The sequence below is a fragment of the Manis javanica genome, chromosome 17, assembly GCF_040802235.1.
Source record: "Manis javanica isolate MJ-LG chromosome 17, MJ_LKY, whole genome shotgun sequence".
NCBI lineage: Eukaryota > Metazoa > Chordata > Mammalia > Pholidota > Manidae > Manis > Manis javanica.
The window spans coordinates 6476470-6503759 of record NC_133172.1 but is presented as its reverse complement, the minus strand read 5'-3'; the positions used below and the strand labels follow the sequence as shown (position 1 = coordinate 6503759).

The following is a 27290-nucleotide window of genomic DNA, read 5'->3' as shown; positions in this document are numbered from 1 at the left end:
GAGCTATTCGGCTTCAGAAATGTTAAACGAACTCCCCCAACACGCCTCATACTTATTTGTCAGAGGTAAAACTCTTTAATCTCAGATAGCCCTCCCAACTCCCGATCCCCATCCCCCAGTCTCTCCCCCACACCAGGGCCGGAGAGCGAGGGCCTCTATCCCCCCACAACTTTGGGTGGACAAAGATCCTTTAAGGCACCTGTTGGGGTGGGGGGAGAGGGGTGGGAGGCTGGTGCCGTCCAGGACGCAAGGACGGGCTTCGATTGGCAGGCTGTTGTAGGATGGAACCAATGAGAGGGCATCAGACGCAGGGACAGGTCTGAACCATCCCTGAGGAGGGGGTCAGAAGGACAAATTGTCAGGACTCGGTCAAAAACGACCCCAGCCCCAGTAGTGTAAAAGAACGTAAATTAAGGCCGCAGGCCGATCCTGGGCGGAGGGTTCAGCCACGCCCCAAGGCTGAAGCCAATCAGATGGGAGAGCCCAGGAAGGGCGGATAGTGACTCTCAGCGGATTGGTCAAGCCCTTCGGGAGTCGACCCAATCAAACGAAGGAGCTGCCACTTCGCTGGGGGGAAGGAGTGTGCCAATGCCCAATCCTCGGGCTTGGCCGTCTTCCAGGGATGGGGCCAATGCCCGCGAGCAGAGCCCTTGTCACTAAGCAGAAAACGACGGAGTTGACCCATTTAGGGCTTAGAACTACCCACGTCGCCCATCGGGCCAATCCCTTAATAGAATCTGTTGCTGGGTTGAGAAGGTGGCGACAGACCCATTCAGGAAACTGGATAGGGAGGGGAGGGCTGAAAGGGTGCAGCGTATGGCGGGGACCGGTCAGTCCCGGGAAGGCCAGTCCCGGATCTGACTCGGATTGGCAGGCTCCGGGGCGGGGCTGGGGTGTAGTGTGCGGCAGGGCGGACGCGGGGCCTGGAAGCTCCCTCCCAGGACCTCAGTATTTCCGCTTCAGCTTCTGGAAGTCGCTGGTGTTGAGCCTTGGCCGCGGCAGGTCCCCGAAGACCTGGGTGTCCTCGGCCTCCCGCAGTACCAGCGCGCGCATGCTCGCCTCGATGCGGTCCAGGTCTGGGGAGGAGGGCTGCGGGGGCCGGGACGCGATCAGCGCCCACAGCGGCCACCTCTGCACCCTTCCCAAACCCCGCGTTTAGCGCCTGCACCCTGGGCCCCAGCCACCCCCCAAACTCTCCCAGCACTATTGCCCGGGATGTCCAGTGCCAGGAAAGCCCTTCACCCTGTCTTGCTCCATGTAGGACCCTTCTTAGTGACTCAAAACACCACCTCTTCTAAGAAGCTTTCCCGCCCGATCCTCCCCTTCTTGGCGTGACCCTAAGTGCAAGCACGGCTGCCTGTCCACCACCGTTCTAGTTCTTTCTCAGGCAGTGGACATTCTGCTTGTGTGCAGACCATCAAGGCTGTGCACACCCAGGGGGTCTCACGTGGAAGGCCTTGGGTTTAGGATTCAGTCATGTTCCAACCAGGCCTCTGCCTCGTACTACCTGTCAACAGGGATTTCACGTCCCTAGGCTTCAACCTCCCCCTCTGAAAAACGGTGCTGATAACAGGATTTGAGACATTCGGCAGTGATTGCTCAAGAAAGATCACGTTGCCAGTGCCATATGGAAAGACTCCCTCTCTGTGTGGACCTCCACCCAGGAGAGGTCCTGGCATCCTGCCTGCAGCCCCTGCTCCCCAGCAGCTAGTGCTGCCTCCCTGAGAGCCACTGCCCCAAGCTGGGCCTGGCCCAGGTCTTCTGTTCATTGCACACAATCCTACAGGAGAGACCACGGCAGAAGATAACCTGAGCTGGTTCGGAGACCCAGCGCTCAGGCCTTAAACCTTCAGTTAATGAACTGTTTCCATCTGTGGCAAACAAGGACCGTGAGAGCTGAGGGACCCCCGCCAGTCTGTGAATGAGGACACTGAGGCACCGGAGGGAGGGGGACGCACGAAGCCACGGCCTCCTCCTGAGCAGTCCATAGCTCCTTCCCAAAAGGAAGGATTCCAGCCCATCCCTGCCGCTTAACAGGCTGAGTCTTGGGGAAGTCACATGCAAGCTCAGAGCCTCAGTTTCCCCTCTGCTTCAGGGAACTTCAGTGATGGGTGATGAGGACCCACCCAGGCCAGCCCAGGAACGCCTCCTGTAGGACCGTGTGCAAGGAACAGAAGACAAGGGGGTGGGAGTGGGACAGATTCCTGGAAGGCACGGAGTACGTGGGGTGGGGGTGGAAGATGATCTGACCCCTCTGAACTTGTCTCCCCACCTGGAAGGGACGCCGAACACTTGCGCCTCGCCCACAGCAGGTATTCTATAAATGGGGTTGTTCCAGAAAATGAGTGGGTGTTCTCCACAAGGCGCTCGGACACATGCGACTGCAGTAGTAAAACTGCAGGGCTCTAGCCTGAGAACCCGCCGGGGGCCTTCCCACCATCCTCCTCGTCTCCTCCCACTTGCCCCTCACCGGCCCGTTCTCCTCGTCTGATGACCGTGCTTCTGTCCTCTTCTCCTTGAAGGCCCAGACAGGCACAGACACAGGTAGGGACTTGGCGTACTGCTGCGTGGGCAAGGCCGAGGCCGGAGGCAGTGAGTAGGCTGGGGGGCCGGCGGGGGTCTCCTCACTCAGGCTGCCATCTGGGAGACAGGGTGGACTTCAGCCGCTGCCCCTGCCTTGGTCTCAGGCCTCCCTGCTCCCCCCAGGGACGGGGACAGCCTGGATCACTCACCGTCTGTGCTCTCAGGGTCTGACTCGCAGAAAGGGGGCAGGTCCTGGAGTGTGGCATCCTCGTCCATCACAAAGAGCCCTGTGGATGGCATTAGAGGCCCAGGCCAGTCAGCTCCCCGCTCCTGCACCGCCTCCCTGCTCCCTGCTCCCTGCACTGGCCGGGCCCTTGCAAGCCTTGAGGCTTCTGGAATTATCATTCCCTCAGCCTTGAACACTGTTCCTCTGGTTATCTGCTTGGTCATCGGCAGGAAGAAATCCAGTTTCTGTCTCTTTGTTACACCCTCAGGTGAAGGCAACTGGTCAGATGACCCTGAAATCTGTAAGATCTGTTTGGGATGAACTGACTCAAAATACAGGAAGAGAGAAATATGAAATGATAATGATCCCTGTTGGACAAATGCGACCAGGAGGCACAGAGAGCTTAAGCCACTTGCCTTAAGTCCCATAGCCAATCAATGGTGTCACCAGGATTTGAACCCAAGCCACCTGGCTCCTGAGTCTGCCCTTAACCCTCCATGGGTTTTCTCCAGCTACAGTGAGGAAGCCGCTTATTGGCAGTAACAATAAACAAGTAACTCATATTTATTGAGCAACCCCCCCTGCAAACTCCTACTCACTCATCAAAGCCCTGATGTTACAGTAGAGTCTATTGGAAGTATCCAATCTCCAGAGTCCCTCTACAACAGCCAATTGCTATTTCCCTGGCTTCCTTAGCCATTGCTCATATCCTGACTCCCAACTCCTGTCTCTGTTCTCACAATCTCACAGGCACCCCAGATTTGGAAACAATTCCTGTCACGCTCCTGCCTCAGGAAGACTCTACACCTCACAGCCTCCACAGGGACCTGAGCTGGGTTTTGTGTCTTGCCCAGCACCTCCCAGCACAGAGCTGGCCCCAGGACACAGCAAAAGGAAACCAAGGCTGAGAAGGCGGAAATGACTTGCTCAAGGTCACACAACGCGTCACAGGCAAACCAGCCTGGTCCCATGCTCTTTGAGACTGCGGCTGCCACAGAATATCAGGGCTCATGAGCAAGAAAGTCTCACCCCTCCAGGAAAATCTGCCAGGAGGCAATGTGCCAAGCCACAGCACGACCCCAGCCCCTGCCTCCGACCCCCACTACCTCCGTTATCACTGGCGCCCAGCTGCTCTCCAGAAGTCTCTGTCTCTGTTGGCTCCTCATCTTCCTCATCTTCCTCCCTGGCCAGGGTAGGCTGGGGTGGGCTCCGTGCAGGGCTGGGCGGCTGTGGTGCTGGTGGGGGCACAGGGGGCCGGGTGGCAGCCACAGCCCTGTGGGCCAGGGCGATGTCATGGAGGCAGCGGCGGGCAGCCTCGGCCAGGGCTCCACGGCCGTGGGCTGCATAGGCGCAAGGGCCCGGGCGGGGTGGTGGTGGGGGCGCGGCGGTCAGCAGCACCAGCTCCGTGCCCGTCCGGGCCCGGAAGCGCTCGGCAGCCCCCACCACAGCCTCCCACAGCTCCTCGGGGTGCCCTGACGCCATCCGCGCCCTGTGAGGCAGAGCAGGACAGAGAGGCTGGGGATGGCTGACTGTGTGTGCTATCCCCACCCAGCCCCATGTGTCCACCTGTCCCTGGACGCCACTCCCATCCATCCCATCCACCTGGTCCCAGCTGAGCTCAGTGTCTTTCCCCAAAACTGCTACACCCCCAGGGGAATTCCTCCCCACCAGACCTCCGGGCGCCATCCTCAACCCCCAGCCCCGCCCTGTCCTCAGAGCCCTGGTCTCTCCTCTTGGCACTGTTGGATTTTGAAGACTTAGTACAAAAAAGTAGGATGTGAAATACAGCAATCTGATGTTGATTATGTGTTGAAATAATGACAGTTTAGACATACTGGCTGAATAAAATACATGGTGAAAATTAATTTCATCTTGTCTTTTTTACTTTTTAATGTGGCTTATAGAAAACTTGAAATTAAACGTGTGGCTGCTATTTCTGTGGGACAGTGCTGAACTGGACCATCATTCCTGCCTCCTCTGGAGCCTCCCAGACTAGAGTTGGGTCAGCACTCTGCCCCTTGAGCTGATGCCGCCTCTCCCCAGCCCCCTAGGACAAGGTCACAGCCTCGCCTGGCACGGAGGGCCTGCCCGGTGTGGCCCTGACCCCACCTCACAGCCTTCCAGACTTCTGAGACTTGAAGCCTTTGGTCAAGGTGGTCCCCATACCTGGATCATGTGTCCCCCTTACTGGTGACTCTCTCACTCCCCCTATCATGGAAAGAGCTTTCCCTCACCGCTAGATCAGGGCAGTCCCCCAGTTTGGGTTCCCGTGATGTCTGAGTGACCCCCATTCTAGCACTTATCTCTCTGAGGAGTTCTGTCTGAATCCACAGCCATCTCCCCAGCCAGTGTGGGAGGCCCCCCAGGGGCAGGCCTGTCAGATTCATCTCTTGAGCCATAAACCCTGTCTGGCACACGTGAGCAGAGACTGAGAAGAAAATGACATGCAAGCTGCTCTCTGTGCCTGGGCTCCACCCATGAAGCTTCTGAACTTCCTACAACACTGTCTCAGCCGCTCCTCTGTAAGTCTTCCCTGATCCCCAGAACAAAACAGGGGCCTTCCCTGCACCCACAGTGCCCTGGGCTCACTCCAGTATAGCTCATGTCACTTGAACTTGTGACAGCTGTACCTGTCTGCCTCCTCCATCAGACCATGAGCTCCCTGGGGTCAGGAATCTGTGCCCCAGGACAGGTCTGCCCTAAGCCAACAATTTGCTGGATACATTTCTTTAGGAGGTGAAAAGACCAAGGTGCAAGGGAGCTGGTTTCCTGCCCTGTCTCAAATCTGCTGTGTGATGTTGGCCCACTCAGTGGGCCCCTCTGTGCTTCACTTTTGCCCCACCTGTAAACCGCAGTGGTTGAGCCAGGGCTGCTGGGACACTGGGCACCCCATCACTGGGGTTCAAGCAGGGTTGTGATCCAGCCCACTAGGGTCATAGCAGCTTAATTTCAATCTGCAGGCCCTTTGTGATTCATGACTACAGAAGCCAGCGTTTGCTGAGCCCCTTCTCCATGCAGGGACTCTACGCCGGTCATTTCACCTCCTCCTTGACCCATCAAGGTGGGAGCGGTTACTGCACAAACAAGACAGCTAAGGCTCACAGAGTACAAAGCCCTTCCTGGAAGCCACACAGCAAGAGCATGCCCAGCACCATTCCTGACAGACCCCACAGCAAGTTTATCCTGAAGGTTCCACATTACAGGCTGGGATGAGAGCCTACAGACTGGCCAAGGCACATGGCTAGATGGGCAGGGGCAGGGCTGAAATTACTGTCTGCCTAACTCCAACACCCAACAGAACTGGGAGGTGCTCAGGTTCTCAAGGACACTCCCGGGTCATCCCTATCTCCTGAAAGAGGAAACCGAGGCTTAGGGCAGGGAAATGACTGGTCCAAGGTCACACCACCTGGCAAGACTAGGCCTGAGGCTATCAATTCCTTGGGACATCAGAATTAAACTCCTCTCTGTCCTAGATCTTACAATAGCCATGAGGTTGAAAACTGTGCTATGGGAGTGGATGGGAGGGTCCCCCAGAGGGTACCCCCCACCACGACCCCAAAGAGGAGGCATGGGCCAAAAGGAGGAGAGTGATTCATGCAGACCTCTTTGCCAAGACCTGGGTCAGGGGAGGAGGTGGTGTCCCTTGGAGACAGTTACCCAAAAGGAAAGTAGCTAAGACCTCAGAGTCTCTGCTCCTTCAGCTTCTGGAAGAAGTCCTGTTTCCCCTAAGGAGCTGAGGGATGGAGAGACAGACCCTTCCCACTCCCAAAATGGTGGAGTTCACGATTTGGGAGGAAAGGAAGTGAGGCTTGTCCCCCACAGAATGGGGAGAGGAGAAGTACAGCGATTAGCCTTAGCCTGAGGTGAGGAGGTAAAGGGAGGAAACTGAGTCTAGGAGAGGAGAGAGAAAACGAAAAGTCCCTCAAGGAATGAGGGTTGCTAATCAAGTCCCCCTCCAACCACCTGTCAAATTGGAATTGCCCCCACCCCCAACCCCCGCCACCGCCAAGATAGGAGGAATGAAGACAGTAAGGGTGAACGGGCTCCTTCTCGACCTCTCAGTAGCCTCCCCACCTCGTCCTGGGGTCCAGGGAAGACCCACTTCTCTAGGAAGAAAACAGGAAATCCCGCCCAGGTGGGGGCCAGAACCGGAAGTCCCGCCTTTGGACGGGCGAGGGGCGCCCCGAGTACCCCAGAGCAACCCCCTGACCCTGTGGACATAGTCCACACTCAAATTAAGCATCCTAGTGGGTGGAGACCGGAGGGTAGGGCTGTCTAGGCTTTGTCTCGGGTCAGACATGACGATTCCCACAGGCGACTCCTTTCCACCTCTCAGCGTAAGGTCGCTAGGGGATCTCTGCCCTCTGATCTACCCAGGCCATACCCCTCCCGCGGGCGGCTCTCCGTCCCAGCGCCCCTCTCTCCCAGACGGCCAAATCCTCCCCACACCGCGGTTCACAACGTCGCCTCCACTCACGTGCCCGTAGCCAGCATGGCCGGCTCGGCGCCGTCACCGCCCTCAAAAGACATGGCGGCGCAGCGCGTCACTTCCGCATGGTTGGCCTCCTCTCCTCCTATTCCACCTCCCAAATCGGGGCCACCCGAGACCAAGATGGCGGCCACAGGTGCTTCGCTGTATCGCAGTTGGGCAATGGTGACAGCAGGATACCCATAAGAAATATGGTGAAAGGCTTTGGCTTGCTCAGAAACAAGCCTACACCGCTTCGATTTGTCCCCAAGAAATATGGCCGCCCGCACAAGTACTAAGGACCACAGTACACTCAGGCAAGCGACCTGACGTCCTTTACCCATAATCAACCTCTTTCACAAAAAAGGAAAGCAATGCCCACTAATGATATGGTAGCCAGCCTGGCAGCATCTGCCCAAAATGTATTTGGGCTCTCCAGCTATCCTTCAGCACCAGGCCTGGCAAAGATCCAACACGGCTTTTTTTTGCTTCGGTTTGCCCAGCTTCAACTTGGCAGCTCAGACCGCCTTGTCTAGACCGTGAATCACAAATTCATCTGGGACTGCTTCGTTCACAGGGCTACTGATGGAGTCATCCCGTTAATCCGAGCCCCTCAGAGTCTCTTATGATGTACAGCTCCTCTCACCTTCTTTTCCTTTATCCATTTATTTTCCAGAATCACAGTGTCAAGCCCCGCAAAGAGATGGGACTGCTCCGCATTAACACGACCGCAGGTGACCTGCCTTGGCTCTGCCCTCGAACAAAATGGCATCTTCCAGGCTTCTTTGCCAGTACACAATATGGAGAAAGAAGTAGGTGTTCCGGAGAGGGCTTGAGCGAGTGGGTGGAGCTCTTGGACCCACCCCCTTGTTTATTTCGTGGTAAAGTCGGCAGCACTGCGCCTGCGCACTCTCGCTGGCTTGCTAAACCTTTAGCGTCTGCGCCGTGTGACTTAAATCCTCGTGGTCCAAGTGCCATCACCCTATTCTGAAAAAGATGGTTACACCCACTCCTGTTCTGGAACAGGCAAGGGCGCAACCATTGTCCAGTTTGAGGGGAGTCTCCTATCCGGATGTGACCGCACTTTGACCCGGAAAAGAAGGGGGACGAAGCAGTGGGGCCTCGGCCGCAGCTATGGAGGGAGCCGGTTACAGGGTAAGCACTGAGGACAAATTCTTTCGCTTCCGTCCATGTGAAACGCCCCTCTCCGGTGGTCGGCTTCTTCCTCAGGCCGTGCCGGGGCTCTGTGGGCCTGACAGCCTTAGCAAACACACCATTCTCTTATAAACGCGCTGTCACCGTCCCCTCCACTGCCCTAGGAAAGACCCACATTTCTTAGCCCCGCCCCCTGGGCAGCTGAGATGCTCTTGCACCTCGCCCTCCTCGGAATGCTCTCGTCCCCTCGCCAACCCTCAGTCCCCAGTCTCCGGCCACCTAGCTGGTATTCCAGCCTCATCATTCACCCCATCCCCTTAGCAATGGCCTCCCAGCGCCCCGCCCCCTGAGAATAGCCTCCTCCCCTGCCCGCACCCATTGGCTCTCCTGGGAGACGCCCCTTTCGGTGTAGGCTGGCGCTTGGGCCCCGCCCCTCACTGGTTGCTGTCCACAGGTGGTGTTTGAGAAGGGAGGCGTGTACCTGCACACCAGTGCCAGGAAGCACCAAGACCCGGACTCTCTCATCGCTGGCGTTATCCGTGTGGTGGAGAAGGTGGGTCGGGAGGGAGCAGGGTTCGGGCAGGCCCAGAGCGAGATGAAGGCGGCATCTGTAGGAGTATGGTCTGGAGGTCAGCGGTGGGCCTTTAGGAAGACTGAAGAGTGGCAGCTGGTTGGATGGATAGGTGGGCTTTGTGAGGCTGAGGGTCCAGGCTGGGGAAGAAGTTCAGATGCATAGTTTGGGGAGTTTGGAAAAGAGCGCCCCTAATACTTCCTCTCCTTCCCCCAGGACAATGACGTCCTCCTGAACTGGGCTCCTGTAGAGGAGGCTGGAGATTCCACCCAAATTCTCTTCTCCAAGAAGGTAGGCTGTCCTCCTTTACCCATTCCGCACCTGCTTTTTTCTAGCTCTAGGCAGTCTTTAAGGACCTGGGCACATTCCCATTCCCTGACCTAGCCTTGAGGCATATTTGACCCTGGTTGGGATCTAGGTTCTCTCTGCTCCTTGGGTCCCTTTTCTCTGTGAAATGGGTTGAAGATGCCCATTCAAGGAAAGAAAGCAGACACCCTGAGATTCGTGGCCATGAGGACAGCTGCCCCCTTCCCACCTTTGCTCTTTGGAAGAGTCTTGCCTGGGCACAAGAAGGCAGTTCAACCTGAGGATTAGGGTTCCATGGGCCCTCAGCCCTTAAGAACCTGAAGGGGTGTGTCGTGTTCTCTGGGGCAGTCTTAACGTCATGTCCAGAGAGGGAACAGGACCTGAATGAGGCTGTTTGCTCACTTACCAGTACTCCCTCCATCCCCAGGTACAGGACCTCACCCTTCTCGTTACCAGATGTTTCCTGAGGTTTCTCATTGCCAGCCCCTGTCCCAGACAGTTTTGGGACCCAGAGATGAAAATGACCCAGACCCTACCTAAGCCCCCACCCTCATTTTGTTTTTGAGAAACTGAGGCACAATGAGAGGAAGCTTTTTTCCCAAAGTCAAAAAAGCAGGTGGTGTTGGAACTTGGATTTGAACCCAGATACTGATGGCAGAGCTCCACCCATTCCTGGGGGAGCAGTTGTTTGGATTGGGAATCTAAGGAGAAGTGGGCAAGAGGGTACTTCAGGGATGGGGGAGGAGTGTGTCAGGGCACAGGGGGACGTGGGCTGTCTCTGAAAAGGGGCTTGCTGGAATAATGGTTGGGTCTGAAATGCCAGGCCGAGAAGCCTAGAGTTTTTTTCTGGGAGCCTTGGGGAACCATGGGAGGAGAAGGGTGTGGGTATGGAAAGCCCCTTTAGGGACACATGAGGGATGGACTGAAGGACCAAATGGAGGGAGATTGGAGGCTGGGAGGTCAAGGAGGAGGTTGATGTGATGGGCCAGGAAGAAAGGATTTGAAGCCTCAGCTGGGGTGGTGGGGCTTTGAATGACCTGAAGTGGGGGCTACAGATGAAAATTCTGGAGCACCCCCGAGGGATTTGGCTTCATAGGGTTGGCAAAAAAGCAATCAGGATTCATTATTTTTCACCAACCTTGGAGGCAGTCTGAGTGCTTTTCTTGAAAGTGTTGGTGCCTTCTTTGCATTCTTATTTTCAAGTAACAGAAACCCATTGAGATGGGCTTCAGCAGGAAGGGCACATAGGTGTTTAGGACACATTCAGCTCCGAGGAGCACAGAATCGGGGACAACAGGTTATGCAAACAAGCTTATTTCTGTCCTCTCAGAAGACGGCAAGAGGTTTGGGGCTGCAAGTCTTGGTGACATGAGACCCTGGATCGCTGAGACCCTCCTGTGCTTGCCTTAGTGGCCTTTAAATGGCTGTTTCAGCTGCAGCCACTGAATCTCCTTTAATGTCAGGTAGAAGGGGAGGAGCAGAATGCCAGTCATCTCTGTCTTATCAGGAAAAACACGAGATTTCCTAGAGACTCTCTGCATTGGTTGGGAGTTGCTTTTAGCTGTGTGGAATAGAAATAGGAATATCGGTGGCCCAAGCTAGATAGTTCGTCTCTCTCCTATTAAAAAAAAGCCCAAAAGTTAGCAGAAGAGGTTCACGTGTTATCATAACCCATGTCCTTCCATCTTGGTAGTGCCATCCTCAACACGCGGTATCCTCAAGGCTCCTTCATGGTCCAGAAGGGCTCCAGCCTTTTTGACTGTTTTTGCTCACTATACATGTGTGTTGCAGGTTGGCTAAGGAGCTCTGCTCAAAATGATTATTCAAGGAAGCATGCTGCTAGAGAAGTCACCATCTTAAAAGTCAACATTCCTCATAGCAGAGGGAAAGAGAGTGGTAGAGGTCTTGGCCTGGCAATGAAACAGTCTGTTCCTGGCCCCTTGTCCGGAACTAGTTGCATGACTCCACACAGCCAGTTTTGTCCAATAACCTAAGATCTTGCCATATTAACTGTCATATTTGCAAACCAGCACTATTAATTCTCATTAATATTGTGTAAACATCAGTGAAATAATCAAATTCTCCATCTCACTAAACACTGAGGGCAGGGATGGTTTTGCCAGGTTGGTTCAGCACCCTCGTGGACAAGTGTCCCAGTGACTCCCTTCATGGCCCTGGTTGGCTCCAAACACCATATTATCTCCCAATAGCACCCAAAGGCTGGCCTGAATAGGGTGTTCATCTGCTACATGCCTTTTTGTCAGGAATTTCCCTTCCTCAAACTCTTTACAGATGTCCTCTCAGCTCCCATTGGCCAGAATTGGGTCCCTAGGCCACTCAGAACTGCAGGGAAGGCTGGGAAAAGGCATATTGGGAGATTTCGGTTTCAGTTGTGGGAGCCTGTGTCAGCCTGGAAGCAGCAGCAGAAATGGCTGTTGGGTAGGCCTGCAGTCTAGGTCCTTCTGGTTTCATTGGAGGAGTACCCAAACACTCCAGTTATTTTAAACAGCAAGGGATTAAATGCAGAGAGGTGGAGGATTATAGAATGTTTGGTAGTGCGAGAGAAACAGGATTGACCCTGCAGAACTGACCTGCCATACGCATACACAAAGGGTTCAGTATTATCTGCGGTTTCAGGCATCCACTGGGGTCTGTGAAGATACCCCTGGTTGAGTATAGGTGGAGGTCAAGGGGCTACTGTGTTATTCAGCAATAAAAAGAAATTAAGTGCTGACAGATGCTACAGCATGGATGAACCCTGAGGCACCCTAAGTGAGAGAAACCAGTCACAAAGTACCATGTATTGTACGATTCCACTTACAGGAGATGTCCAGACAGGCAACTCTAGAGAAGATTAGTGGTTTCAGAGGCCACAGGAGGGGAAAGGGGAGAATCAACATGTTTCACCGAGTTGCAAAAATGTGTGAACACTGTGAATCACACTGATTTCCTCACTTAAAGACTTTTAAATTTTAAATTGTGTGGTGTGGTTCAGATAATACTGAACCCTCTGTGTATGTGTTTTTTTCTTACATGTCCATACCTGTGACAAAGTGTGGTGGCAGTTGGGTTGTTTCCACTTTTTGGCCATTATGAATAATGTTGCTCTGAACATTTGTGAGTTTCGGGGACATCTGTATTCATTTCTCTTGGGTATGTACGGAGGGATGAATTGCTTGACCATCTGGCAACTGCATGTTTAAGCAGTTGAAGAGCTGCCAGACTGTTTTCTATAGCAGCTGCACCGTTTTCCATTCCCCCAGCCGTGTACAAAGTTCCAGTTTCTCTGTGTGTTCACCAGCGCTTGTTGTTAGCTATCTTTTAACCTAGCAGAGTAGTTGCTGATGGTGGTTTTGAATGAGTTGCCCTAGCCACGGGCTACTTTAAGTGCTGTGGCCCCAGGTAGTCTGGCTGTAGAGTGCAGCTCCTCTGCCCTGGTGCTTTGGGTAGAGCCACTGGGCTGAGGGATTTGGCTTGGAGTCCTGGCCCAGCCCCAGTCCCTGGCTGTACCGGATGTCCCTGAGCAAGCACTGTGTGCCCTCTTTGTGCCTCAGTTTCCCTCTTTGTTCAGTGGAGCTACCTTCCATGGTGGCCTCTCAGCTCAGATCTGGAAACTGGATTCACCATCCCTCACTCTTTTCCTTTCTTCCCCCAAGGATGCCAGTGGGGGTGACTCCTGCACCTCTGAGGAGGAACCCACCTTTGACCCTGGCTATGAACCCGACTGGGCCGTCATCAGCACTGTGCGGCCTCAGCCCCGGCCCTCAGAGCCCAGCAGAGGTAGGCTGGGCTGGGGCCCTGGGGGTGGGTGAGACGCGTTTTCCCTCAGTGGTCATGGCTTTGCTGCCACAGTTGGGATGGCCCTCCGGTCCCCGGAGAGTGGGAGGGTGCAGCGCCGTCCCTAGCCCGGGCCCAGGGTGGCCAGCGTGTGCAAGCTTGCTGTTCTGCTGGGCTCCTTCATTGGCTCTGGGCATCCCTGTGTGAGTCCTGCTCCTGAAGTTTCCGTGCTGTGGGAATGATGGCTGCAGGGTGGCCGGGTGATTTGGGCTGTCCTGGAGTCGCACAGGGTGCTGGGAGCAGTGGAGGTGTCCAGGCGCCCGGGCAGGTGGAGGAGCCTTCCAGGAAGGTGTAGTTGGCCCTGGAGGTGATTGGGAGCCTTCTGTCCTGCAGAGAGCAGCATTCAGGGCCAGGCCTGGGGCGCCACAGCGCTTAGGAAACCACAGGCCTGTGGCTGTGATTTAAGTGTGGGGTCTGGAGTAAAGAGAAGGTTGGAGGGAGATGGGCAGGGGGCAGGGGACAGACCAGAGGGCCCTGTTGTGCCAGGTTGAGGAATAGTGTTCATTCACAGGGCCAGGGGGAGCCTGGGGAGATCTTGGAGCAGTTGTGTTTCTGAGCAAATATGAGGGAACCCACAGCTCCCCCAGGGCAGGGCCTACGTCTGGCTCGTGATGCGGCTCCTGGGAGATGGCACTGGTTCCCAGTGTCTGCTCCTAACTCTGTGCTGTCCCTGCAGGCGCAGCGCCCAGCTCCCCCCGGGACTCCTGGGCCTTCTCGGTGAGTTTGGGGGAGCTCAAGTCCATCCGCCGGTCCAAGCCAGGCCTCAGCTGGGCCTACCTGGTGCTGGTGACCCAGGCCGGAGGCTCCCTGCCTGCCCTGCACTTCCACCGCGGGGGCACACGTGCCCTTCTCCGTGTCCTCAGTCGCTACCTACTGTTGGCCAGGTAAGCCTTCTCCCCACGCTGCCTTTGTGCCAGGCCCTGGCCCTCTGCAGTTGCAGCCTGGCCTCAGGGCTGTGAAGGAAACAGACTGACTTAAAGGCAGAAAGAGGGGCTCGCCTCATGTCAGTGACCACAGTGTCACAAGGTAGTCTGATTTCAGGCAGCATCCGGGTCCCAGGTTGTTCAGGAGAATTGCCCTTTTTCCCTCTGAGTTTGAATCCTCCTCTGGGGCCCCCAGCCCTGGCTTAGCAGCCCTGGCGGGCAGAAGGTCCCTCTGCCCTTCACGCCGGCAGCATGGAGGGCTGCCTCTCGGCCCGACCCTGGATGGTCTCAGCCTGAGGCGGGGGATTCCCAAGGACAGTCAGGTTGCTGTGACTGGAAGGGGAGGACGCAGATGTGGGCCGGGCCCTATGTGTGTGTCACCGAGCGCCTCCGCCCAGCTCCCCACAGGACTCCCGCCTCTACCTTGTCTTCCCGCACGACTCCTCGGCCCTCTCCAACTCCTTCCACCACCTCCAGCTCTTCGACCAGGACAGCTCCAACGTGGTGTCTGTGAGTGTCCCCAGGGCCAGGCCTGGAGCCCGTGGGCAGGGACGGGTGGGGCAGTGGGCGAGGCAGGAGAGGGCGACCCGTGACCGGTCTTCGGCCCTGCCTGCAGCGCTTCCTCCAGGACCCCTACTCCACCACCTTCAGCAGCTTCTCGCGAGTGACCAACTTCTTCCGGGGAGCCCTGCAGCCACACCCGGAGGGGGCCTCCCCTGACCTGCCTCTGCCCCCTGATGACGAGCCTGAGCCTGGGTTCGAGGTCATTTCCTGTGTGAGTATCCGGACGGTCGCACTGCTTTCTGGCCGTCACCTCAGGCACCTGGCTGCACCTCCTGGGCCTCAGAGGTTCTAACGGCACCAGCCCCAGTGGGGTGCACAAGGGAAGTGCTTGCACCTGGGGCTTATGATGACTGGGGGGCTCTTTGTTTGCTGCTGACCAAGGGCAGGAGACGCTTTCTTCCCTGACGGCTAATCGTCCATCAAGTTCAGAGGGCTCTGAGCTGACGTGGAGGTGGTCTGGAGGGCAGGCAGCCCTGGGGGCACCTCTGGGCTCACTTGCCTGTGTCCTGCAGGTGGAGCTGGGGCCGCGGCCAGCCGTGGAGCGGGCGCCTCCGGTCACAGAGGAGGAGTGGGCCCAGCATGTGGGCCCTGAGGGCCGCCTGCAGCAGGTCCCCGTGCTAAAGGCCCGGATCTTCTCAGGGGTGAGGCACTGGATGGGTGTGGAGAGCTGGGCAGGGCTGGCGGGTGGCCGAGGGGAGGCGCCTCTAAGCTCCTGCCCCTCTCTGCCCCCCAGGGTCTGAGCCCCGGCTTGAGGCGCGAGGCTTGGAAGTTCCTCCTGGGGTATCTGAGCTGGGAGGGCTCAGCCGAGGAGCACAAAGCCCATGTGCGTAAGAAAACGTAAGTGAGGAACAGTTCCTTGCCTGGCTTCAGCCTCTTGCCTCCCTGGCCTCCCCGGCACCAGGCATGGCCTGGTGCAGATGGCTTTGCTCCCCAGACACTAGTTACAAGATGGCACGTGATGGGCCTCAACCCTCACACAAGAGAGGTGGCAACCCAGCCGCGTGTCTCCCACCTCCAGGGCTGCGTTCACTGCGGTACCATCCTGTCACCATGTCTGCTCTGCAGAGGCTTCCTAACCCCACAGGGCCCCCTCCTTATTTCTGGCATATATTGTGCTGCTGTGTCTCTGTCCCCACTCGGTCCCTTGTCCAGTGGGGATGACAGACTGTCAGCAGAGCCCACGAGGGTGTTCGGTGTGGTGAGAGATGTTGGCAAGGGCAAGCGTGGCGGTGTTGGTCTGCATGGCCAGCAGGGGGCGCCGGGCGGTGAGCCGGGCTGAGGGTGAGAGGCGCTGGGATCACCACCGCCCGTCTCCCGCCCCCGCCCCTCAGGGACGAGTATTTCCGCATGAAGCTGCAGTGGAAGTCCGTGAGCCCGGAGCAGGAGCGGAGGAACTCGCTGCTGCACGGCTACCGCAGCCTCATCGGTGGGTGGGGTAGGGGTGGGGCGGCCCGACGGAAAGCAGTGAGGGGGCAGTGGGGGGGTGAGCAGGCCTGGGAGCGGCGGGGGACGAGGAGCCAGGCTCCCTGCGCTCAAGTCTGCCATTTGCTCACCGTGAGATCTTGGCCGGGGACTTACCTCCCCGGGCCTCAGTTTCCCCATCTGTGGGTGGTTTAGTAACTGTCGGATGCTGGGAGGATGTGGCGAGTGGGTGAGCGTGAAGTGTTCGAGCTTGTTTCTGGACTGACCCACACCTGCCTGGGGTCTTCCAGCAGAGGAGTGGGAGCTGGTGCCAGTGGCCAGCAGGGTCAGGCCCCCAGCCTTTCTCACCCTTGCCGCCTGTGCCCTGTCCCTGCAGAGAGAGACGTGAGCCGCACTGATAGAACCAACAAATTCTATGAAGGTCCCGAGAACCCGGGGCTGGGCCTGCTGAATGACATCCTCCTCACCTACTGCATGTACCACTTCGACCTTGGTGCGGCCCAGCCCGGGAACCGGGGTTTGTGGAGGGAGTGGGTACCGGGGGCCCGGGCTGAGCCCTGATGCCGTGTCCCCATAGGCTATGTCCAGGGTATGAGTGATCTCCTCTCCCCGATCCTCTACGTCATTCAGAATGAGGTGGATGCCTTCTGGTGCTTCTGCGGCTTCATGGAGCGCGTGGTAAGGCTCGGCAGGGGTGGGAGACAGGTCCCCTCAACAGATGGGGTCCACCCTCTCACGTGACCCTCCCTCCTGCAGCACGGGAACTTTGAGGAGAGTCAGGAGACGATGAAGCGACAACTCGGACAACTCCTGCTTCTCCTGAGGGTGCTGGACCCGCCGCTCTGTGACTTCCTGGGTATGTGTCTTAGCAGATAGGCAGGGGCCGGCAGGGCCACAGACCTTGCCAGAGAGTTTCTGGGAGTGGCCACAGATGGTGTCCAGGATGTTTGGTCCTGATCTAAGAGAAACATCCCTGCATAACTCAGAACCCAAACTTACGTGGAAAAGCAGGATTGCAGTTCAGTCCAAAACGTCGCCAAGTGCAGCCATCCGCACACCCAGGAGCAGGCTTCCTGGCTCCCGCCAAGCCCATGCATTCCCGAGAAGCACCTGGCCGTGGCTCCTAGCATTTCTTGCCTTCTCTCACTTAAGCCAGGAAACTGGTTGTCTGGGCTCTATTCAGGCTTTACGGTTTTTCTTCCCAGCTTGTTCAAGTAAAAAATGCAGGAAATTCAGGTAAAGAAAAGAAAGTAAACATTACTGTTGATAGTAGTATTCTTTTGAATGCAGATGACGACAGTCAACTTATTTCTGGACATTGATTCACTGACATTTAGGATCACGCTGGGGAGGGCGATGGAGCTGGCCTCACTTCACTGCAAAGGGAACTAAGTCTGAGGGAGTGCGTGCCACCGCCAGGGGCACCGGCACGTTATCTGCCTCTGTGTCATGAGTTTTCTAAACTGTCACTTTTATTAACTGCAGGGTTTTCTGTCCATCTTAAGGGTGTAGAAGGATGGATTTAGCCTGATCAGCGGGACATTTCAGTTACCATTTTTCATCATAATGTGTATCGTCTGGATAATTTTAGGTTAAATTCCTAGTGAAATTGTATCCAGGGCAGTAAGCATTTTTACAGCTTTTGAAATACTTGTCCCCATCACTGCTTTCCTAGAAAGTTGAGTCACTGTACAGTTTTGCGAGCAGCCTGCATGAGTGCCAGGGTCCTCCCACCTCCACCAGCTCCGAGTACTGAGCAGGTGGTTTTTTCCTTGAGGGCACTGCAGCCCTTCCATGTCAAAGGGGGAAACATGGAACTCGTTCACTTCATCTGGAGTCTGGAAGGCAGGGTGGGGAAAGTTCCTGTTGGCACAGAGCGTTCCTGGCTCACCTCTGAAGCCTTCCCATGCTGGCCATGAGTTGCTGGCCTAGACTGGTGGAGGTTCTTGTAGCCAGGATGACTTCCTAGAGTCTCAGCCTCACTGCTGGGCACACTGTGAATTAGACCAGGGTTGCAGTTGATTTTGAGCTTGCTCTTTGCTGAGCACCGACCTCCCCTAGACTCCCAGGACTCTGGCTCTCTCTGCTTCTGCTTCCGGTGGCTGCTCATCTGGTTCAAGAGGGAATTCCCCTTTCCGGATATCCTTCGGCTGTGGGAGGTAGGCAGCCAGGTGGGGTGGGAGGGCTGAGAGAAAGGACTCTTCTGCCAGTGGGAGCGGCTGGGAGCTGGGCAAGGGGTGGGTGGATCTGGGTGGGACTTCAAGCAGAGGCTGGCCGTGATCCCTTCCCCTGGCACCCCTAGGTGCTATGGACAGGGCTCCCTGGCCCCAGCCTGCACCTGCTGGTGGCCTGTGCCATCCTGGACATGGAGCGTGACACCCTCATGCTTTCTGGCTTTGGCTCCAATGAAATCCTCAAGGTGAAGCCCTGGTTCCTGTCTAAGCCCCACCCTCTCCCTGCCCATCCTGCCCTGTGTGGATGGGGGCACATTCCCTGGGGGTGAACTCCTTGGAGTCTGGCATTGCCTGTGCCATCTTTTCAGTAGTAGGGACTCAAAATAGGATTGTTGAAAGTATGGTCAGCTAAATTGTGAGCACTGTGGCCCTGAGGCCACATCTGTTTTTTTCTCCTACCCAATCCAGTCCTTGGCCCCTAGCAGTGTCCTAACAGAGCATGTGACCCACGCCAGAGTGGGGGACCCGCCCTCCTCCAGTGCATTACTTGGGGCTGGCTGTGGGTGTGGAGCTCTGTGCCCTTTCCCTTCACAGCATCCTGCTTCTGGCAAGCAGAGAGCGTGACTCCCCTTGATGCCCTAGCTCCACTGTGAGCCCCTGGAGGGCCAGCCCGGTCTGTCCTCCCGCCATTGTGTCCCCAGCATGAGGCAGAGCGTAGGCGCTGGGGCAGTGGTGGCTGAGTGCCTGCAGGCAGGCAGGCCTGACCCACCCCCTCTGCAGCACATTAACGAGCTGACCATGAAGCTGAGCGTGGAGGACGTGCTGACGCGGGCGGAGGCCCTCTACCGGCAGCTGACCGCCTGCCCGGTGAGTCCCTAACCCCTCCCAGCAGCCTCCCGCCCTGTTCCCCAGAACAAACCTCTTTAACTTTTTGCTCCCTACCCGCAACTCTTCAGGAGCTGCCCCACAATGTGCAGGAGGTCTTGGGTCTCGCACCGCCTGCAGAGGCCTGTAGCCCCTCGCCCCCTGCCTCTCCACTCCCATTGTCTCCCACCCGGGCCCCACCCGTCCCTTCATCCCCTGTGGACACAGCCCCGCAGCCAGACAGCAGCCTGGAGATCCTGCCGGAGGAGGAGGACGGCACTGATTCCTAACCAGCTGGGCAGGCAGCCCTCTGGGCACAGGCACTTTATCTTGCTCTGGAGTGTGAGGAGGCGCAGAGCGCCCCGCTGCGCCCTTCTAACTAGCTGGTTTCGTTAAAACTACTGCTGCTCTGCCCAGCTGACGTCACATAGGTGGAGGAAGGAGGCTGCCACTTCGGCTTGGACCTGGGGAGGGGGGTGGCTCCTGGGCCCCTCTGACCACTGCGGAGCTAGGATGTGGCCACGTGGCTTTAACCTGGCCAGTGAGACTCAAAAGAGGAAGTCCTTGGGTGAGTGGTGGGATTGTGGAGGCAGGGCTTCCTGAGCTGTTGGGCGAGTGAGGCTGGGGAGTGGCGCGTGGCTGTCACCTAGTAGTGTTGCGTGGACACATCCCCAACTTAACCGAGATGGGAGGGCTGCAGAGCTGCTCAAACACTAGGGACCCTGCCTACCAACCTCTTGTTATGTGAAGAAAATAAACTCTAACCCACTGTCATCCGGCTTCTGTTGGTTTGTGTCAGAACCCAGCTGCGTTGTGACAGCGGGGATGGGCACTGATTGCCATTTATCAGTGGTGCAAAGCAGTGTATGTCCTGTTCACACACACACACATCCATCATCCCAGGTGGAGCCCCACGGTCTAGGAAGGACAGCTTCTGGGGTTCCAGGATAGGTGCAGAACCTTCTGCCTTGATGGTTAATGACTGCTCCATGGTAACGGGGAGGGCTGGGCCAGGGAGGGGCAAGGCCGCACAGCTTTTAAAGAAAATGCTTTAATGCCGGGTCCGCTTGTGGGTCGCGTGCGGATCGGTTATCCTACTCTATGACTGGAGGGTGACATCCGTGGAGTCGCACCGCGCAGTGGTCCGGTAGGGACCGTCGCTGGGTGCCCTTCCTGGCGGTTGATCAACACCGCGGCACGCAGCGCCGACTTGACGGCCGTTTCCACCCAGCCGTGCGGGTGCGCCGTGTGCTCGCCGGCGAAGTAGGCGTGGCCGTGAGGGACGGTCCAGTCACACTCCTGCTCTTCGTCCTTGTCGGCTTTCCAGAGCGTGGGCGGCTGCACTACAAAGCCCCCCTGGCTGTACGGGTCGTCGGCCCAGCGCTTGACGATGCCGCGGCCGTCCCAGAGCCGGTACACAATCGGCCCGTGCAGTGCCGCCACGTCGTCGAGTGCCAAGCGCAGCGCTTCTTCCAGGCTCAGGCCCGCGAACGTGGCCGCCGCGTCCGACCACGTGTACGAGGCCAGCAGCAGCGCCCCCTCGCCCGGCGCCGGGTAGAATATCACGCGCGACGGGCGGTCAGTGTTTGAGTGGCCGCCCTCGATGTGCTCGTCGTGCCAGAAGGGCCGGTGGAAGCTCAGGTACACTTTGGTGGCCGGCACGTAGTGCAGCGCGCGCAGCGCCTGCTGCTGCTTGCGCGGCAGCGGCGGCGAGAAGATCATGCGCTGCAGCGCCGGCCCGCTCACCGTCAGCAGCACCTTGTCCGCCGTCATGGCCTTCAGATTCCGGGCCTGGTGCGAGGTCGCGATGTGCACGTGCACCTCCTGCCTATTCTGCGTCACCGCCGTGACGGGCGCGCGCAGCACCACCGGCCCCGGGACAGAGCTCAGCAGCGCGCGCGGCAGCAGGTCCCAGCCGCCCACGATGCGGCTGTACCTGCGGGCGCGGCGGGGCGGGGCGGGCGCGTGACCTGGGCGCTGGGGGCCTGCCCTCCCCGCGGGCGCTTCCCCGAGATGCCCAGATAGCTGCTCCCGGCGTCACCAGCCCGGTTCCCTCTAATCAGCCCCGGCTCACGTTACTGGGCCTCCTGGGCACCTGCCCCACCCCGCTCACCCCGCCCACCCCTCTGCCCCGCCCCGGCCTGTGCCTGTTGTCCCCGGGACAGGGGCAGACACCTGAGTGACCCAGGAACCCCGCCTCTTCTCCGCCGGGCCGCGCCCTTCTGGAACTCTTCAGTTCCTGCAGAGCTCTGCCCGGACGCAGCGGCCAGGGTGGCCAGACCCCATCGCGCGCCTTCCCCTCCGTCCCCTCCGCCCCCTTTCCGGTCTCGGTGGGCCGCGCCCTGCCCGCCAGCCCCTCCCTGCCTGCCGCCCCCGCCCCTACCGGAGCCGGTCGCTGAGGCAGCTGTGGGCCCGCAGGGCTTCTGCGAAACTGAGATAGAAGAAGCCGGCCTTGGCCATCACGTCTCCCAGGAGCTGCGTGGCCGGCTGGCTCAGGTTCCCCTCCCCGAGGAGGTAGTCCTGGAGGGCAGGCGCGGAGCAGGTCAGCGCCAAGGCAGGCTGCCCCCTGCCGGCTCCATGCCCACTCCATGCCCCTCCTCACTGAGCTTTTGGCTTCTGTGACACCACCGGGAGCTTAATACAGTCCCCTGGACCTTAGCGACCCGATGCCCCTTCTCATGACGGAAGAGGGAAACTGAGGCCCAGAGATGGGGTGTGTCTAGCTTTGAGCTTGGCTAGGGAGGCAGCGGCAGGCCTCAGCTCCTGGGTTCCTGCCTCCACCCCTAAGAGCAAAGCGCCTCCTTGCCCTCGGTTCTCAGCACCACCAAAGTCCCCACTCACCAGGAACATGTGCCTTTCAAACTTCTTCATTGCCTTTTTGCAGCCCATTGTCTTGAGATCCTTGACGGCCTACGGTGGAACAAGCTGGGGGCAGGGCTGCGGAAGCCAGGCCTGGAGTCCAAACCTGAGTTGTCTTCCGGCTCCAGCCATTTTCCACTCTTGTTCAAGCCGCCAGGCATTTATTTGCCCCTACTGTGCCCCCAGCCTTGCCCTCCACTGCAACTCAGCATCACTTTAGTCTGCCCTCCCCAGCCATTAATGCCCTGCGACCTGTGTGTTCAAGCCGACCGGACAAGGCCACACTCATTCCAGTTGGATGTTATTCTACCTTCATCTGTCCTAGCCTGTGAGCTCCGAGGAGGCAGGCATCCTGTCTCAGTCAGTGCTGTGTCTGTCCTTCTGGAGCTCAGAAATTGTCACCTGATCGTTGCAGACAAGCAGAGTCCCTTCTGAGCCCAGCTCCACCCCCGACCCCGATCAGCCCTGAGGGGGTTCTTATCAGGACCCTCTCCTGCCTGCAGCTGTCCTGTGCCTCCCCTGCCCCTGGAGCCAGAGTTCCAGCCCTCGGCCTGGCAGTTGAGGGCCCTGCCAGGCCCTCAGTCACCATCTCATGGCAGCTCTGGCTCGGAGCACAATGTCCAGTGCCCAGACCACCCTCAGGCCTCTCCCACCTCCATGCCACTGCACTTACCCTGCCGGCCTCATCTTTTGCCATCCTTCACCACCTGGGCAAGTCTCATCCCCTCCCAGGAGGCTCGCTGCCATATTTCAACCCTCTTCTTTGTCCACCTGGCATCTCCCCTGTGGCCCCGGAACACCCAGAAGAATGTTCCCCTCCACTCACTCATTCACTCTCCATTCACCCCACATTTCCCTAGGTTCCCTGAACTGAGAAGTGCCCCGAGCACAGAAATGGCCTGGACATGTGCCCACCCGTGTCCAGGAGGGGAGATGGCCAATCGGGAGCTCTCAGAGGAGGACGAAGCTGTGTCCTCCCTGAAGGCATCAGGGAAGGCTTCCTGGAGAAAGGGACATTGATGCTGGCTCTTGAGGGATGAGTAGGGTTCCCTGGGCGGGGAAGGGAAAAGGCCTTCCAGGCAGGGCAGGTGGTAAGAGCAAGGGCATGGGTGCGGGACGGTGAATGAGCATAGTGGGTACACGTACAGAGCTGGGGGTGTTTGGGGCACCACAGACTTTGGGGGGTAAGAATTTCTTGGAGGAGAAGAGAGAGGCAAGGGGGTCGGAGAGGCTGGAGCACTCATGGCTGGAACCTGAGGCCGAGTTGCTGGGGCAGAGCTGGCGGAGGTCCAGGGGAGAGGACAGGCCTGAGCTGGGGTGGGGTTTGGGCACAGCGAGGTGGGAAGTGCAAGAAAGGGGGCAGGGAGGATGCGGCTGGGGGAGACAGGGTGGCACCTGGGGGTGTGCCTTGTGACCAGGGAGTGACAAGCATTGCGGGATGGGGAACCTGAGCGTATGAGTGTACTTAGGGAAGGTGCCGAGCTGGGTAGGAGCTCAGGTGTGGCCAGGGTGGGGCTGGCCATAGGTCTGGGTCTCACCAGATGGGTTTGGAAGACATCAACCTGCAGATCAAAGTTGAAGCCCAAGGCATAGAAAGGTGTGGCCGTCCAGGACAGCGTGTGGTTAAGAAGGGGATCTGAGGCCGAAGGCTGATGGCGCTTTGGGGATTGGATTGTTTATAGGAAAACTGAAGATGGAAAAGCCAGGCGGGAGACCAGAAAGGAGAGAGAAGGAAAGCCAGGCCAGGGAGGAGGCTGGGTGGCGGCCCAGAGAGAGGCCCACGGGGCGTGGTACCGGGCAGCGCAGAGGGTGCAGAGCTGGCTGGCACAGGGGCCTACCTTGTTGAGAGCCATCTGGTAGATTTCCTCGGGCGGGTGGCCCTTCTCCCTGGAGTTCAGTTTGTAGCCCAGCTTCTCGGGCATCTTCTCCACCACGTAGTTCCGCAGCTTCACATTATTTACTTTTGTCCACGTGTTCTCATCGTGTTGGGTGAACTTGGTCAGGTTGAGTCCCAGGTTCTTGCAGAGCTCATGGAGGATCCTGTGGGAGCAGGAGAGGCTGGTGAGGGTCCCTCTCCCCAGTGGGGCTCAGAGAAGGGAAGAAGGTGGTTAGGGCAGCTGGGGATGGGGCTTGCGGACGGGCGTGAGGCTGCAGGGGGCTAGATGCGGGCTCCTCCGCGCTGGGGATGGGAATGACGAGGGACTAACGCGGGCAGTCTGAGGGCTGTACCAGATTAGGATTCGGTTTGAGAGGGATGAAGTGGAAATGGGGCAGAGTTCGGGTTGGATGGGGCGGGACAGAGTCAGGGGAGGTACGGTTGAAGGTCTAGAGGGGCTGGGCCGGCTGGCTGGGGGTTCTGCAGGACTTGGTGGCCTGAGCATCCCAGGGGTACAGCAATGGGCTGGGGCCAGGAGATTCTGAGGTTGGGATTAGGAAAAGGATGGAGCTGGAGGTTGGGTCTACAGCTGACTTGATTGAAGGGCAGAATGGAAGTTTGGGCTGGCAGTGAGCACAGATAGAGTTGGGGGGGTCTGGTTGTCTGGGCTGGCATTGAGGGGTTTGGGGGAGGCCAGGTCAGGCCTCACCTATGTGAACTGGGCATGCGCATGGCTCCCAGCTCCCCAATCCAGCCTGTCTTCTGGTACCGGTAGGTGAAGATGCGGCCCCCGATCCTACTGTTTGCCTCTAGGATGGTGACCTGAAGGATGGTGGGCAGTGAGCAGGGCCCTTCAGCTCCCCCCCGAAGCCCCACCCCATCCCATGCCAGCCCCTGCCTTCTGTCCCCATAGCGGCATGGACCAGGCTAGGGAAAGACCACTTTCTTTATGGAGGCAGAGGGGGGGCCCTGGTGGGAGAACAGAATGTCAGAGTGAGAATGTACAATATAACAATTTTCAGATGGCAGCAGGAAGGCCACTGGCCAGACTGCAGAGGGACTTCCCAGCTCAGGGAGTGGGGAGATTATCCTATGCACAGAAGTCCCTGGCCCAGCTCATTCTCATTCTTGGATTTCAGTGAGAAGGACAGTGGTTAGACCTCAGGGGCACTTCTCCTTGGATGGAGTTTCATCCTCACTAACACAGATTTCCCCCAGGAGGTTGGGAGGGACTTCCCTCCTGTGTGAGAGCAAGTGGGGCAGGGAACACTGGCGGCCTCTCACTGCAGACACACACTCCCTCTGGGTTTCATGCTAGAGCGGGGGGTTTCAGGTCTCACTCCCCAGACCACCGGGAAAGCATGGCTCCCTCTCCCCTCCTCCGAACACCACCCCCTTCCACAGGGATGTGGCCAGGTGCCCCAGCCCAGGACTCCCAGCCTGCAGCAGGAAAGACGCAAGGTGCACTGCTAGGAGCACCGCTCACCTTGTGTCCGGCATCACTGAGCACCTTGGCAGCCACCAGCCCAGCCACACCAGCACCAACCACGATAACCCTCTGGGGATTCAAGGTCCGATTGAGGCCCAAGGTCACGACCTTGAGCAGCTGCTCATAGTCAGGGTCATGCATGCACTTCTCAAAGGGGTCCTGAATGTGGGCATTCTTCCAGTCCAGGGAAGCCACCAGGCTGAGGACAGGGACAAGGACGAGGAGGCGCCGGGCTGGGAAGAGGAGGGCAGGGTCAGCGGGCAGGTCAGCAGGGATGTGGGAGGAGAAAGGTGGGTTCTGCCCCCCAACTCTGTCCCTGTGCCCCCACTTCCCCCTCGCTTACTTACCCAACAAGGCCATGACTCTTGGTGGGAGACGGCGTCTGCGTTGGAGGTGAAGCAAGGACCTGTGACGAGGTGCCCTCTGGCCGCCTGTCTCTCCGGACTTATGGGCCCCATCCCAGCCTAGCAGCCAGTCTCCGGTCCTGCGCTCACCTCCTCGCCCACCGCTCCCCGCCCTGACTCCACTCCCCACCCTGACGCCTCTCCCCGCCCTGACGCCTCTCCCCGCCCTGACTCCACTCCCCGCCCTGCCTCCTTGACTCTTTTCCCCCCTTTCTCTCTCCTGTCCCTGGCCTGTCCCCCAGACTCCCAGCCTCTAGCCGTGTGGGTCCTTGCCTCTCGCAGCTTCCTCTGCACTCTGGCTCGCGCTGCAGCCCCGCGGCCCTTCTCCTCCGCCCCCGTCCCTGAAGGAGCAGAGCCCCGCCCTCCCCGCCCTCTGGGAAATGGGGCGAGGGGGAAATGCAACGGCTTTCCCGAGCCTCAGCGTCAGGACTCAGAGTCTAGTTGAGGCTGGAGGGGGCGGCCGCTGGGGAAGGGGGTCAGGAGGAAGTAAATCAGTCTATTTTCTTCCTCTTGCCCCAAATAGTTCAGGGGCAGTTGGAAGACCAGAAATAAATGCTCAGGTAGCTGTGCTCAGGGTGGGGGTGCCCCTGGCCTGCCAGAGGCTCTGACCACAGGGCTTTCGTCTGCCAACTGAACTTGGGCCAGCGTGTTACCTGTGACAGCCTCTAAGTCGCTGTCACTGTCCTGAAGGGCCCTCACTGGCTCCATTCCCCTCCCACATGGCCTCTCTGAGCCTCAGTCTCCCACTCCGTGAAATGGGTGCACTGGCCACAGCACAGTGGTCAGAGGCGCGGGCTCTGGGCCAGCCTCTGGCGAGGGCTGTCCCCTCTGTGGTTGCGGTCTGCAGCTGTCAAGTGGGGGCCATCACATGCTGGCAGGATTAGGTAGTGAATCTGGATGGGCCCCTGAGTAGAACCTGCTCCTTAGGAGATGCGCTGCTGCTGCCCTGGGTGTGGCAGGTGTTCAGTGAGTGCCGCCACCCCCAGGCCCCGCACAGAGCAGCCCAGGACGTGCGCTCACCCCGGCATTCCCATCCCTGCCTGGGAACCACCACGGCATTCCGCTCAGGCTAGGGTGCGGGGTCACCTCAGAGAAATGTCGCAGGAGCTTCTGCCTCTCTGCCTTTGCTCTTTGCCACCCCATCTCTGGGGCGCTTTTCTCCTGAGGGGTGGGTGGCCAGCAGCGAGAACAAGATGACCCGGCTCCAAGGAGTCCCTCACAGGGCAGCTGGGGTCTCACGGTTTTGGGGGCTTCAGCCAAGGGGGACACATGGTGAGTTCCCTGAAGAGGGTAGAGGTGGACAGGCCACTTTGGGGGTTTTTCTTGGGGTTGGGGGCGAGGGCGCCAGGTGGTTGGGCGCCAGAGGGCCGCAGATCCTCTTCAGCAACAAGATGGGAAAGTCCGAACAGTAAAGGAAACGGGGCTGTGGTTTGATGCAGGGTAGGGGGTGGGGTGAATCAGAGAACACGAGGCGGGGATGGGGGTTGGGGACACGGGCACTGTCCCCACTGCGCTCAGTGCTTTGTGCTCACTGTGGGCCTCACGCCATGTCTCACAGAAGGGATCTGAGGGTCAGGGATGGAGGGCAGGGGGACCCCAGGGCTGGCCCAGGCCAGAGGGCAGGAAGGC

At 58.4% G+C, this 27290-nt stretch overlaps 3 protein-coding genes across 8 annotated transcripts in view; 1 reads left to right on the top strand and 2 right to left on the bottom strand.

The window, feature by feature from the left end:
• Nucleotides 1-51: 51 nt before the first annotated feature.
• AKT1S1 (AKT1 substrate 1) lies at nt 52-7983 on the bottom strand. Of its 3 annotated transcripts, XM_073226566.1 has the most exons (6): nt 7227-7855; nt 3856-4238; nt 2733-2810; nt 2471-2640; nt 945-1089; nt 52-330 (listed from the first exon to the last, which is right to left on the bottom strand). In XM_073226566.1, exons 1-5 carry the CDS (start codon nt 7559-7561, stop codon nt 946-948), a joined length of 1110 nt encoding a protein of 369 aa, XP_073082667.1. In that variant the 5' UTR covers nt 7562-7855; the 3' UTR covers nt 52-330; nt 945. The 3 variants fall into 3 exon arrangements, with proteins under 3 accessions (XP_073082667.1, XP_017495301.1, XP_017495300.1); XM_017639812.3 differs by lacking the exon at nt 7227-7855 and adding an exon at nt 7864-7983 and having other exon boundaries at nt 52-1089; XM_017639811.3 differs by having other exon boundaries at nt 52-1089; nt 7134-7262.
• On the top strand, nt 7898-19807 carry TBC1D17 (TBC1 domain family member 17). 2 transcript variants are annotated; one of them, XM_017639808.3, is made up of 18 exons: nt 7898-8029; nt 8244-8372; nt 8827-8925; nt 9160-9234; nt 12906-13029; nt 13763-13970; nt 14408-14519; nt 14626-14784; nt 15086-15214; nt 15307-15410; nt 15905-15999; nt 16372-16488; nt 16573-16673; nt 16752-16851; nt 18057-18154; nt 18298-18414; nt 18950-19036; nt 19126-19807. In XM_017639808.3, the coding sequence occupies exons 2-18, from the start codon at nt 8352-8354 to the stop codon at nt 19321-19323; spliced, it is 1944 nt and encodes a 647-aa protein (XP_017495297.1). In that variant the 5' UTR covers nt 7898-8029; nt 8244-8351; the 3' UTR covers nt 19324-19807. The 2 variants fall into 2 exon arrangements, with proteins under 2 accessions (XP_017495297.1, XP_073082660.1); XM_073226559.1 differs by lacking the exons at nt 18950-19036; nt 19126-19807 and adding an exon at nt 18764-18943.
• An 89-nt stretch (nt 19808-19896) lies between these two features.
• The window catches only part of IL4I1 (interleukin 4 induced 1), a 31575-nt gene continuing 24181 nt past the window's right edge, over nt 19897-27290 (bottom strand). Inside the window, exons 1-8 of one of the 3 annotated variants that reach the window (XM_037005982.2) lie at nt 25935-26004; nt 25605-25639; nt 25255-25490; nt 24478-24590; nt 23731-23932; nt 21875-21943; nt 21417-21553; nt 19897-20969 (exon numbers count right to left, since the gene is read on the bottom strand). In XM_037005982.2, the coding sequence (XP_036861877.1) occupies nt 20123-20969; nt 21417-21553; nt 21875-21943; nt 23731-23932; nt 24478-24590; nt 25255-25490; nt 25605-25617 (1617 nt within the window). In that variant the 5' untranslated portion in view covers nt 25618-25639; nt 25935-26004 and the 3' untranslated portion in view covers nt 19897-20122. Of the gene's footprint in view, nt 20970-21416; nt 21554-21874; nt 21944-23730; nt 23933-24477; nt 24591-25254; nt 25491-25604; nt 25640-25934; nt 26005-27290 lie in introns of those variants that run through there. The other 2 variants (XM_037005981.2, XM_037005983.2) reach the window with 2 other exon arrangements.

Coding starts and splice junctions, on each gene's coding strand:
- TBC1D17 (XM_017639808.3), top strand. CDS start 8,352: ATGGAGGGAGCCGGTTACAGG. Junction 15,411..15,904: donor GCCCATGTGCGTAAGAAAAC/GTAAGTGAGGAA, acceptor CCCGCCCCTCAG/GGACGAGTATTTCCGCATGA. Junction 16,674..16,751: donor GCGGCTTCATGGAGCGCGTG/GTAAGGCTCGGC, acceptor TCCCTCCTGCAG/CACGGGAACTTTGAGGAGAG.
- AKT1S1 (XM_073226566.1), bottom strand. CDS start 7,561: ATGGGTAAAGGACGTCAGGTCGCTTGCCTGAGTGTACTGTGGTCCTTA. Junction 2,811..3,855: donor GGGCGCCAGTGATAACGGAG/GTAGTGGGGGTC, acceptor TGCCATCCACAG/GGCTCTTTGTGATGGACGAG. Junction 1,090..2,470: donor CAGACGAGGAGAACGGGCCG/GTGAGGGGCAAG, acceptor CGGCCCCCGCAG/CCCTCCTCCCCAGACCTGGA.